This window comes from Nerophis lumbriciformis, linkage group LG36, assembly GCF_033978685.3.
Source record: "Nerophis lumbriciformis linkage group LG36, RoL_Nlum_v2.1, whole genome shotgun sequence".
In the NCBI taxonomy this organism is placed as follows: domain Eukaryota; kingdom Metazoa; phylum Chordata; class Actinopteri; order Syngnathiformes; family Syngnathidae; genus Nerophis; species Nerophis lumbriciformis.
Window position 1 is genome coordinate 23,470,081 of NC_084583.2, and position 12,339 is coordinate 23,482,419.

Below are 12,339 nucleotides of genomic sequence, written 5' to 3' on the forward strand. Positions count from 1 at the left end.
CAAGAAACTCTTCACACTTAAAGTGTTTACAAAGTACAAAGAAGAAGAACCATGATAAACATTCTGAATTTATTTAACTCATCCATTCTTTCATTCTTTCACTCACAAAATAATCTTACTTATCTCAACATATGAAATGTAACTTACTTCACCAATTATTATTTATTTACTTATTTTATTGTGATTACTTATGGAGTATATTGTGAATAAATTGAGAACAGGAAGTGAACAAAAGTTTTAGCAACTGTTATGTAAAAGAAAAGGGGTAGGATTAAATAAGCTCCGCTTCTTCCTACTCCTTTTCCAACATGTTGAAAAGAGAAACTGGAGATTGTGATGTATCATGTTGTATGCTTGCATGTTCGAAATAAATTCAAACTTTTAATTGATGAATGTATTATTATTATGCATGTACCCGGTTTAATGTCTCAATCGCTGCCTCGACCCTCAGATGCATCAGGAAAAGATGAAAGAGAAGAAGAAGAAGAAGAAGAGAAGGAAGAATAATAAGAACAATAAGAACAAGAAGCCAGTCTCTGACAGCAGTGATTCAGAGGATGAAGAGAAGAAGAAAGAGAAGCTGAACAAGGTAAAAGTGTCCACTTGTGTTTAGGGGTGTCCCGATACAACTCTTTCACTTCCGATACAATACCGATATTGGAGCCTTGAGTATTGGCCGATACCGATGTTAATATGATACGATATCAGCAGGAATCATAGTACATACTTTTCTTATTTTGTAAAGTGGAATGTTAGAAAAGGTTTGATTGAATACAATTAGTAGGTAGGAATGAATAAGCCATAAAGGTACAGGCTTATATTTTGTAGTGTGGAATGTTAATTAGTTAAAAAGAGAGCAATGGTAGTTATGGAAAAATTCTAACCTTATGCTTACAGATGTAAGCTTTTATTTTTATGTTTGGTGGCTACTTTGTAATACATTTCTGCCTTTGAGACTTTGTATCTGTAATTAATATGGAACTATAGACTGCAATATTCTTTAATTAAGGACATTTATTACATACAGTCACGACCAAAAGTGTACATACTAGAGATGCGCGGTTTGCGGGCACAACCGCGGAGTCCGCGGATTATCCGCGGATCGGGCGGATGAAATTTAAAAAAATTAGATTTTATCCGCGGGTCGGGTCGGGTCGGGTCGGGTCGGGTCGGGTCGGGTCGGGTCGGGTGGTTGAAACAAAAAAAATTAGATTTTAAATAGATTCAGGCGGGTGGCAGTTAAACCAATTGGGAAATACCGTATTTTCCGCACTATAAGGCGCACCGGATTATTAGCCGCACCTTCTATGAATTACATATTTCATAATTTTGTCCACCAATAAGCCGCCCCGGACTAAAAGCCGCGCCTACGCTGCGCTAAAGTGAATGTCAAAAAAACGCTGCGCTAAAGTGAATGTCAAAAAAACGCTGCGCTAAAGTGAATGTCAAAAAAACAGTCAGATAGTTCAGTCAAACTTTAATAATATATTGAAAACCAGCGTTCTAACAACTCTGTCCCAAAATGTACAAATGTGCAATCACAAACATAGTAAAATTCAAAATGGTGTAGAGCAATAGCAACATACCGGTAATGTTGCTCGAACGTTAATGTCACAACACACAAAATAAACATAGCGCTCACCTTCTGAAGTTATTCTTCATTCGTAAATCCTTCGAATTCTTCGTCTTCGGTGTCCGAATTGAAAAGTTGCGCTAGCGTGGGATCCAAAATGGCCGGTTCCGTCTCGTAGAAGTCATCGGGAGTCAGTGTCGCTGTTGTTCTGTGAATCCTGCCTTCCGGAAAGCTCGGACCACAGTTGTGACCGAAATATCTGCCCAAGCATTTACGATCCACTGGCAGATGTTGGCGTATGTCGTCCGAGGCTGTCTGCCCGTCTTAGTGAAGGTGTGTTCGCCTTCGGAGCTGTGTGAAAAAAGCCACCCGGCCTCTTCGCGTAAACTTCCCTTAACCACTCGCTCATCTTTTCTTCATCCATCCATCCCTTCGAGTTAGCTTTTATGATGACGCCGGCTGGAAAGGTCTCTTTTGGCAAGGTCTTCCTTTTGAATATCATCATGGGTGGAAGTTAGCATGGCAAGCTAGAACCACAGTGAAGGATGACTTCTCATTCCCTGTGGAGCGAATATTCACCGTACGTGCTCCCGTTCCACAGTGCGGTTCAGTTGCTGTGAAATACGGTAGTAATCCGTGTGCGGATGGAGAGATTGCGTCTTTTTATGACCCGGATCGTTTAGTAGGAGCCATTTTGTGGTCTTTACAGATGTAAACAGGAAATGAAACGTACGGTGATATCCGCGCGTTTTTTCTTCTTCTTCCGGGGGCGGGTGAAGCGCTTCCTGTTCTATGGGGGCGGGTGAAGCGCTTCCTGTTCTATGGGGGCGGGTGCTTTCCTTGGCGGTTGCTTGCGTAGAAGAAGAAGCGCTTCCTGTTCTACCGGGAAAAAAGATGGCGGCTGTTTACCGAAGTTGCGAGACCGAAACTTTATGAAAATGAATCGTAATAAAGCGCACCGGGTTATTAGGCGCACTGTCAGCTTTTGAGAAAAATTGTGGTTTTTAGGTGCGCCTTATAGTGCGGAAAATACGGTATATATACATAGTTAAATGTTGTTACCCACATACGAAAAACGAGCAGGCACCTGCTGCATATGCCACAACAGAAGAAAAAAAAAGAAAAGAGATGGACACTTTTACGGAGCGGAGAAGGGACGCCTCGCCGGGGTCCGGGACCAAGGCCCCTTCCCCCGAGAGGGCCCCACCGGGAGCCGTAGCTGAGGCGATCCGCGAGAAGGGCCCGACGCACGTCCAGGGTCACCACCGCGCCCACCGCACCGACACCCCGCCTCGTCCGCCTTCGCCGCGGCCGGCGTCACGCAAAGCAGGTAAGCAGCTTACCTGCCCGCCACCCCCGTGGCCGGGGGCTCGTAACAGGGGTCACTCCGCGCGCTCCGCCCGCGCAGCTTACCTGCCCGCCACCCCTGTTGCCGGGGGCGCGTAACAGGGGTCACTCCGCGCGCAGTGCGCTCACGAAAGGGGTGGGGCTCACCCTGGTTGATATAGACAGCAGGACGGTGGCCATGGAAGTCGGAACCCGCTAAGGAGTGTGTAACAACCCACCTGCCGAATCAACTAGCCCTGAAAATGGATGGCGCTGGAGCGTCGGGCCCATACCCGGCCGTCGCCGGCAGCGAGACGCACTTGGAGGTGCGCTCAGCGCGGCTCCCATATGATTGCGCACTGGTGTGCGTCTGGGTCGTGACAGCGTGGCACGCGAATGTCTGTGCCGCATTGGATCAGTCTCCTTTCTTTAACAGGCAAAAGCTTTATAACCTCACTAATGCCTTGCATCGTCTATATTAGATATATAACAACGGGCGGGTGCGGTTCTGATCAAATGTTAGAGCGGATGGATGGCGGGTGGTTGACGACTTTCTGATGCGGTTGCGGATGAAATAATTGCCTATCCGCGCATCTCTAGTACATACACTTGTAAAGAACATCATGTCATGGCTGTCTTGAGTTTCCAATAATTTCTTCAAATCTTATTTTTTTGTGATAGAGTGATTGGAGCACATACTTGTTGGTCACAAAAAACATTCATGAAGTTTGGTTCTTTTATGAATTTATTATGGGTCTACTGAAAATGTGAGCAAATGTGCTGGGTCAAAAAGGCGCTTTTGGTAGCCATCCACAAGCTTCTGCTTGAATTTTTGGCCACTCCTCTTGACAAAATTGGTGCAGTTCAGTTAAACTTGTTGGTTTTCTGACATGGACTTGTTTCTTCAGCATTGTCCACAAGTTTAAGTCAGGACTTTGGGAAAGCCATTCTAAAACCTACATTTAGCCATTCCTTTACCACTTTTGACGTGTGTTTGGGGTCATTGTCCTGTTGGAACACCCGACTGCGCCCAAGACCCAACCTCCGGGCTGATGAGTTTAGGTTGTCCTGAAGAATTTGGAGGTAATCCTCCTTTTTTTATTGTCCCATTTACTCTCTGTAAAGAACCAGTTCCCTTGCCAGCAAAACAGGCCCAGAGCATAATACTACCACCACCATGCTTGACAGTAGGCATGATGTTCCTGCGATTAAAGGCCTCACTTTTTCTCCTCCAAACATATTGCTGGGTATTGTGGCCAAACAGCTCCATTGTTGTTTCATCCGACCACAGAACTCTCCTTCAGAAGGTCTTATCTTTGTCTTTGTCTTTATCTTTGTCTTTGTCCATGTTCACCTTTTGCAAATGACTTCACTAACGTGCAGGTAAAGATCAAACTTGTGCGCTTCTTGGAGGACATTTAGATGTTAACTGGCTGTCCAGCTTTGCACAAAAGAAACATTCTGCAGGACTGCTTGTATCGGACTTATATATCGGAGATTTTACATGGAAGCCGATATCATCTGATGCTTTTCATGGAAATTATATCGTGTTTGCACATTTTAAGCGCTCTTGAGTTGGCTGACCGATTTGCTCCCCTCAGGCTCTGGAGGCAGAAGACAAGCGTGTGAAGCATGTGGAAGCAATGCTGCAGGTGGACGAGAGGAAGAGGCCGTACCACAGCCTGCAGGAAGTGAAGGCCCCCACAGAGGAGGAGATGGAGGCATTCCGCATGAAACGATGCCGGCCTGATGATCCCATGGCTTCCTTTCTCGGACAATGACCTCTTCTTTATCCTCGCTTCCAAACTTTTTCTTCTACCCTTTTAGAGCTGTTGCTCTGTGGAACGGTGTCCCGAACCCAATTTATTCAACTGCAAGAAACACCAAGTGTCTCTTAGTTTGGAGCACATTTTTGGTGATTTTTCTGTTGCACCAGGACGAATATTGGTGGCTGGGCAGTTCATTTTCTATAGAAGACACGTTTTTTTAAGCATTGTAGTCAAACCAAACTAGTCATACGGTAAAGTTCCCATTTCAGTCAATATATTTGGTAGTATGATTGGGATTATTCATTAGTTTCACAGACATTATATTTACATATATCCGAATTTAAGTTGTACTTCTTCCATTTCTTTGTCATATTTGAAAACAGCTCGTCTTTTCCACTTCTTCTCTTGATGCTCTGTCAGCAAGCAAACTGTGTGTGTTAACCTTGAGTTCTTTGGAATGTATTATGGCTAGGGAGACGTTGTGCTTTTGTTATGGCTAGGGAGGTGGAAGGGAAGAGAGGTTTTTGGCGTTGGGAAGGGAGACCATTTTGGGTGTGCGGGATAGAAGGTTCGAGGGTTAGACTGGTCTCAATCAAAATGTATATTGTCAAAGCTTTGAGAATATACAAGAAAATACCTATTCTGTCTCTGGTGGTTTTTCAACTCAGCTTTAAGTGTCGGAAAGAACTTGGGAGCGAATTGCGACTTGAATTCCCTGGGAGGAACAACTGGTCCAAAACGCAACAAGGTGTCCAATTCTCAGCGTGTCGCCCGGACGAGCCCCCAATTTGTTGCGTTTTGGACCAGTTGTTCCTCCCAGGGAATTCAAGTCGCAATTCGCTCCCAAGTTCTTTCCGACACTTAAAGCTGAGTTGAAAAACCACCAGAGACAGAATAGGTATTTTCTTGTATATTCTCAAAGCTTTGACAATATACATTTTGATTGAGACCAGTCTAACCCTCGAACCTTCTATCCCGCACACCCAAAATGGTCTCCCTTCCCAACGCCAAAAACCTCTCTTCCCTTCCACCTCCCTAGCCTTAACAAAAGCACAACGTCTCCCTAGCCATAATACATTCCAAAGAACTCAAGGTTAACACACACAGAGTTTGCTTGCTGACAGAGCATCAAGAGAAGAAGTGGAAAAGACGAGCTGTTTTCAAATATGACAAAGAAATGGAAGAAGTACAACTTAAATTCGGATATATGTAAATATCTGCCTCCGACAATGCTAAGAGCCAAAATCCCTTCAAAACATTATTTTAAGGACCAAAAAATGCCCTCACTCAGTCATTTTTGAAAACATTTCTTGCATATTAAATATTACACATTGATCAACTGGAAACACCATTAATGAAAAGAAGTGATGAGTAAATGACACACTCACTAGCTAAACCTGAGTTGATGTTTCTTAAAGCTCATCCGCCATCTGCTCAATTTAAAAAAAAAAAAAAAAAAAGTCACTAATGTGACCTGCAAATAAAATAAAATATTTGCAAGTATGATTGTTGTTTTTTTCTAAATGAATAGTTGTGCAGAAAGGAATACAAACTGCGCAATTCTGGTCAATTAGCCAAATTAACAAGAAAAGAAGAACATTTAACTTATGTGGCGCTGTAAGATTAAAATTATCGCACACTTTTGAATTTTTCCTTTTTCTCTGTGCCATTTATTACTTCTTTTTTTTTTTTCATAGTTCCAGGATCGATACAGCGTCCGCATTACTGAAGATGCCGCACCGATCCGCCTGTCGATCTCACGATCCACTCTTCCCTCACTCGTGAACAAGACTCCGAGGTACTTAAACTCCTCCACTTTTATTTATTTATTTATTTATTAGCCTTTATTTAACCAGGTAAAATCCCATTGAGATCAAAGATCTCTTTTCCAAGGGAGACCTGGCCAAGAGGGCAGCAGCAAGGTTACATTAAAAACAGTAAACAAATACATAAAACATCACATTTACAACATTAAAACTTGTTCACATGACACATGTGCATACAGACAAGGTAGACTGCAATCCTTTCACAGAAGCTTTAAACTCATTCAACGTAACTAGGGTTTGAAGTTTAATGTTCGATTGTAGGTTATTCCAAGCCTTCGGTGCTGAAAACCTAAATGCTTTCTTGCCCAGTTCAGTTTTACTTTGGGGACGACAAATTGCAGAACATTCATTGAACGAAGATTGTGACTTCCTTGTTTCTTTGTTAAAAGACAAGACAGATAAGATGGAGTGATACCCAGAATGGTTTTGTAGATGAAAACATACCAATGATTGAGGCGTCGAGCACATAAAGATGTCCAGTTAACCATTGAGTATAACACACAATGGTGAGTAAGGGGAGCGCAGTTGGTAATGAATCTCAGTGCCCCGTGGTACACACTATCCAGCTTGTGGAGACAACCAGCAGTAGCATTCATGTACAACACATCTCCATAGTCAATAACAGGTCAAAAGGGGCACTTGGGGCAGGGTCTCCTCCCCAACCCGAAGATGGCATTCCACCCTTTTCCGGGCGAGAACCATGGACTCGGACTTGGAGGTGCTGATTCTCATCCCAGTCGCTTCAGAACATCTCTCGGGTTCAGATCCGGGCGGCCATTCTTCCCAATCACGCCTCTCCAGGTTTCACTGTCGCTGCCAACATGAGCATTGAAGTCCCCCAGTAGAACGAGGGAATCACCCGGGGGAGCACTCTCAAGTACTCCCTCGAGTGAATCCAAAAAGGGTGGGTACTCTGAGCTGCGGTTTGGCGCGTAAGCGCAAACCACAGTCAGGACCCGTCCCCCCACCTGAAGGCGGAGGGAAACTACCCTCTCGTCCACCGGGTTGACCTCCAACGGGCAGGCTCTGAGCCGGGGGGGCAACAAGAATTGCCACCCCAGCCTGTCGCCTCTCATTGCCGGCAACGCCAGAGTGGAAGAGAGTCCAGCCCCTCTCGAGAGAACTGGTTCCAGAGCCCTTGCTGTGCGTCGAAGTGAGTCCGACTATATCTAGCCGGAACTTTTCAACCTCGCGCACTAGCTCAGGCTCCTTCCCCCCCAGCGAGGTGACGTTCCACGTCCCAAGAGCTAGCTTCTGTAGCCGAGGATCGGACCGCCAAGTGCCCTGCCCTCGGCTGCTGCCCAGCTCACATTGCACCCGACCTCTATGGCCCCTGCTATGGGTGGTGAGCCCATTGGAGGGGGGACCCACGTTGCCTCTTCGGGCTGTGCCCGGCCGGGCCCCATGGGGACAGGCCCGGCCACCAGGCGCTCGCCATCGTTCCCCACCTCCGGGCCTGGCTCCAGAGGGGGGCCCCGGTGACCCGCGTCCGGGCGAGGGAAATCTGGGTCCTTTATTTTTATTCGTCATGGAGGTCTTCGAGCTGCTCTTTGTCTGATCCCTCACCTTAATAAGAAGCAGCTGAGCCGGAAGGCAAAGCTCTCAATTTACCGGTCGATCTACGTTCCCATCCTCACCTATGGTCATGAGCTTTGGGTTATGACCGAAAGGACAAGATCACGGGTACAAGCGGCCGAAATGAGTTTCCTCCGCCGGGTGGCGGGGCTCTCCCTTAGAGATAGGGTGAGAAGCTCTGTCATCCGGGGGGAGCTCAAAGTAAAGCCGCTGCTCCTCCACATTGAGAGGAGCCAGATGAGGTGGTTCGGGCATCTGGTCAGGATGCCACCCGATCACCTCCCTCGGGAGGTGTTTAGGGCACGTCCGACCGGTAGGAGGCCACGGGGAAGACCCAGGACACGTTGGGAAGACTATGTCTCCCGGCTGGCCTGGGAACGCCTCGGGATCCCCCGGGAGGAGCTGGACGAAGTGGCTGGGGAGAGGGAAGTCTGGGCTTCCCTGCTTAGGCTGCTGCCCCCGCGACCCGACCTCGGATAAGCGGAAGAAGATGGATGGATGGATGGCATTTATATCTATGATGGTGATGAGAACCTGTGTCAAACGTAGCTCGTAAGCCACTCCAGAAGACTAATTTAGTTTGAACTGCCACTCATGATTGAAAGAAGCACTTTCTGATAACACAGTTTCGCGCCTCACAGTTTATTATGCATTATTCTTCTTTAGAGCAAAATGTTGGCAATTATGCCACATTTTCTGGAAATAAACATAACCAAAAAGTCAAACAATACTTGGATATCACACAATTGTTGTGCTAAAAAAAACTTGAGTCCTCACACACTTGCTTTTTTTTTTAAATTTTTATTTATTTTTTTATTAAATCAACATAGAAAAAAACACACGATACACTTTCAACTAGTGCATCAACCCCAAAAAAAACCCTCCCTCCCCCATTCACACTCATACACACCCACTCACACAAAAGGGGTTGTTTCTTTCTGCTACCAATATTCTGGTTCCCACAACATGGACAACACTTCTGCAAGGGACACAGTCCCTGAAGCACACTTGATTGTTTGTGCTGCTGGTCCACTAATATTTTCATTTAATTACTTTTTTTTTCTTCTTTTTTTTTAATGTAATTATCCTTATATTGTTTTACTTTCTTTTTTATCCAAGAAAAGATTTATCTTACCGTATTTTCCGCACCATAAGGCGCCCTGGGTTATAAGCCGCGCCTTCAATGAACGGCATATTTCAAAACTTTGTCCACCTATAAGCCGCCCCGTGTTGTAAGCCGCATCTAACTGCGCTAAAGGAATGTCAAAAAAACAGTCAAATAGGTCAGTCAAACTTTAATAATATATTAAAACCAGCGTGATGTGGGCGCGCATGGAGTCGTATATCAACATGGACAGAGCGCGTGAAAAAAGCCACCCGGCCTCTTCTCGTAAACTTAAACTTACCTTAACCACTCGCTCATCTTTTCTTCATCCATCCCTTCGAGTTAGCTTTTATGATGACGCCGGCTGGAAAGGTCTCTTTTGGCAAGGTCTTCCTTTTGAATATCACCATGGGTGGAAGTTTCTGGCCATTAGCATGGCAAGCTAGAACCACAGTGAAGGATGACTTCTCATTCCCTGTGGTGCGAATATTCACCGTACGTGCTCCCGTTGTATCCACAGTGCGGTTCACAGGAATATCAGTTGCTGTGAAATAGTAAACCGTGTGCGGATGGAGAGATTGCGTCTTTTCATGAACCGGATCCCTGTCGTTTAGTAGGAGCCATTTTGTGGTCTTTACAGATGTAAACACACAAAGGAAATGAAACGTACGGTGATATCCGCGCGCTTTTTCTTCTTCTACGCGGGCGGGTGGTTGCTTACAGTTGAAGAAGAAGCGCTTCTTGTTCTATGGGGGCGGGTGCTTACCTTGGCGGTTGCTTGCGTAGAAGAAGAAGCGCTTCCTGTTCTACCGGGAAAAAAGATGGCGGCTGTTTACCGTAGTTACGAGACCGAAACTTTATGAAAATGAATCTTAATATTTATCCATATATAAAGCGCACCGGGTTATAAGGCGCACTGTCAGCTTTTGAGAAAATTTGTGGTTTTTAGGTGCGCCTTATAGTGCGGAAAATACGGTATCTAAAAAAAAAAAAAAAAAAAATTAAAAAAAAAAAAAAAAAAAGGACCTTATCTTCACCAGACCTGGTTGTAAATGAAATTAGCTTCGTTTAAAGGTTTTTTTTTAAAACCAGGTCCAGTCCAGATAATGTCCAAGTCGGGTTCAGCAACACACACCTTCATTCATGTACACTGAAAAAAAAAAAAAAAAAAAAGAAACATTTTGGAACACAACAGATTGCATATAATCTATAAACAAAATTACATTTTCAAAACAAACAAACAAAAAAAAAAATGTATTTACAGTCCAGATTATGTTCAGGTCACTAAAAATTAGGGAATACAACAACAGATAGCATATAATCTATAAACATAATTACACTTTCAACATAAGCCTTTGAGGACGTTTTTTGGCATCATTATCGTTTTCAACCATGTAACTTTCTAAAGTTAAAAAATACTGAATAAATGTTTTAAAGAAAGTAATACTAAGTGAATATCTGTTTTTGGCCTTAAAAATAAACCTTTTACCGAGTACTATAATTAAATGGATTAAATCATGATTGTCAATGAACTCTCCCAAAATAACAGAAACCACATCAAGCTTCATAAACAAACCAATCCTTAAACACTTTTTTTTCAACTTCCACCCAAAAAGAAGACACAATATGACAATACCAAAACAAATGCAGGGTGGATTCAGACTCCTGACAACAAAACCGGCAGTTATCTGACTCTGTCATATTCCATCATTTTAACATTTTCCCCCGTGGGTAAGAAGTTATAAATAATTTTAATTTGAAAATAACGATTTTGCACATCAATAGTAGTTTTATAGATTAGCTTGAATATGGCATCCCACGGCAACGGGCACACTTGCTTTTGCTTGATGGCAAAAGTGTGATGACAACCATAGAACCAGGACTCTGTACTCACTGTACAGGAGCACAGTGTCAGACGAGTGCTCCTGGCTGTGAACCCCAGGAAGGCTACCGGACCAGACGGAGTACCTGGAAAGGTGCTCAGGACGTGCGCCCACCAGCTCGCTCCCCCCCTCAACAGGATCTTCAACCTCTCCCTGGCTCAGGCAGTCATCCCATCCTGCCTGAAGTCATCTACAAGAATCCCGGTGCCGAAGAAGTCTCCCATCACCAGCCTGAATGATTACAGACCAGTGGCCCTCACTCCGGTAATCATGAAGTGCTTCGAGCGACTTGTTCTCCAGCACATCAAGGACCATATCCCTCCAGACTTCGACCCCCACCAGTTCGCATACCGGGCGAACAGGTCCACAGAGGACGCCATCGCTGTTGCTCTCCACTCTGCTCTGAACCACCTGGAGCAGCAGCAGAGCTACGTCCGGATGCTCTCTGTGGACTATAGCTCTGCCTTCAATACAATAATCCCGGACAGACTCTGCAATAAACTGGACACTCTTGGCCTCCCCCCTCTCACAAACGCCTGGATAAGGGACTTCCTAACGGACCGACCCCAGAATGTGAGACTTGGCCCGCACCTCTCATCCTCCCGCACGCTGAGCATCGGCTCCCCACAGGGCTGTGTGCTGAGCCCCCTCCTCTACTGCCTTTACACCCATGACTGCAGTCCGGCCCACAGTGACAACCTTACCGTCAAGTTCGCCGACGATACCACAGTGGTCGGGCTCATCTCCAGGGGTGACGAGGCTGCCTACAGAGAGGAGGTCCTGAAGCTGACGGCCTGGTCTTCGGAGAACAACCTCGCTCTCAACACCAGCAAGACCAGAGAGATCATCGTCGACTTCAGGAGGAGCAGCACCGACCCTGCCCCCCTCTACATCAACGGCGAGCGTGTAGAGAGGGTCCACACCTTCAGGTACCTTGGAGTCCACATCTCTAATGACTTCTCCTGGACAGTCAACACCACATCAATCATCAAGAAGGCTCAGCAGCGGCTACACTTCCTTAGAGTCCTCGGGAAGTACAACCTGAAGCCTGACCTGCTGCTGACCTTCTACCGCTCGTCCATCGAGAGCCTGCTGACCTACTGTATTACGGTATGGTACGGCAGCTGCACTGCAGCAGACAGGGAGAGGCTGCAAAGAGTGGTCAAGACGGCTCAGAAGATCATCGGCCGCCCTCTCCCCTCTCTGACGGACATCCACACCTCCCGCTGCCTCAACAGAGCCAGTGCCATCATCAAGGACAGCACCCACCCTGGCTCGGACC

At 45.7% G+C, this 12,339-nt stretch overlaps 1 protein-coding gene across 1 annotated transcript in view; it reads left to right on the forward strand.

Annotated features, from left to right (window-relative positions):
* The window catches only part of slu7 (SLU7 homolog, splicing factor), a 34,677-nt gene extending 29,593 nt beyond the window's left edge, over positions 1 to 5,084 (forward strand). Inside the window, exons 13-14 of the mRNA XM_072912503.1 lie at positions 452 to 589; positions 4,501 to 5,084. Coding sequence (XP_072768604.1) covers positions 452 to 589; positions 4,501 to 4,680 — 318 coding nt within the window. The 3' untranslated portion in view covers positions 4,681 to 5,084. The remainder of the gene's footprint in view (positions 1 to 451; positions 590 to 4,500) is intronic.
* The last annotated feature ends 7,255 nt before the right edge of the window (positions 5,085 to 12,339 follow it).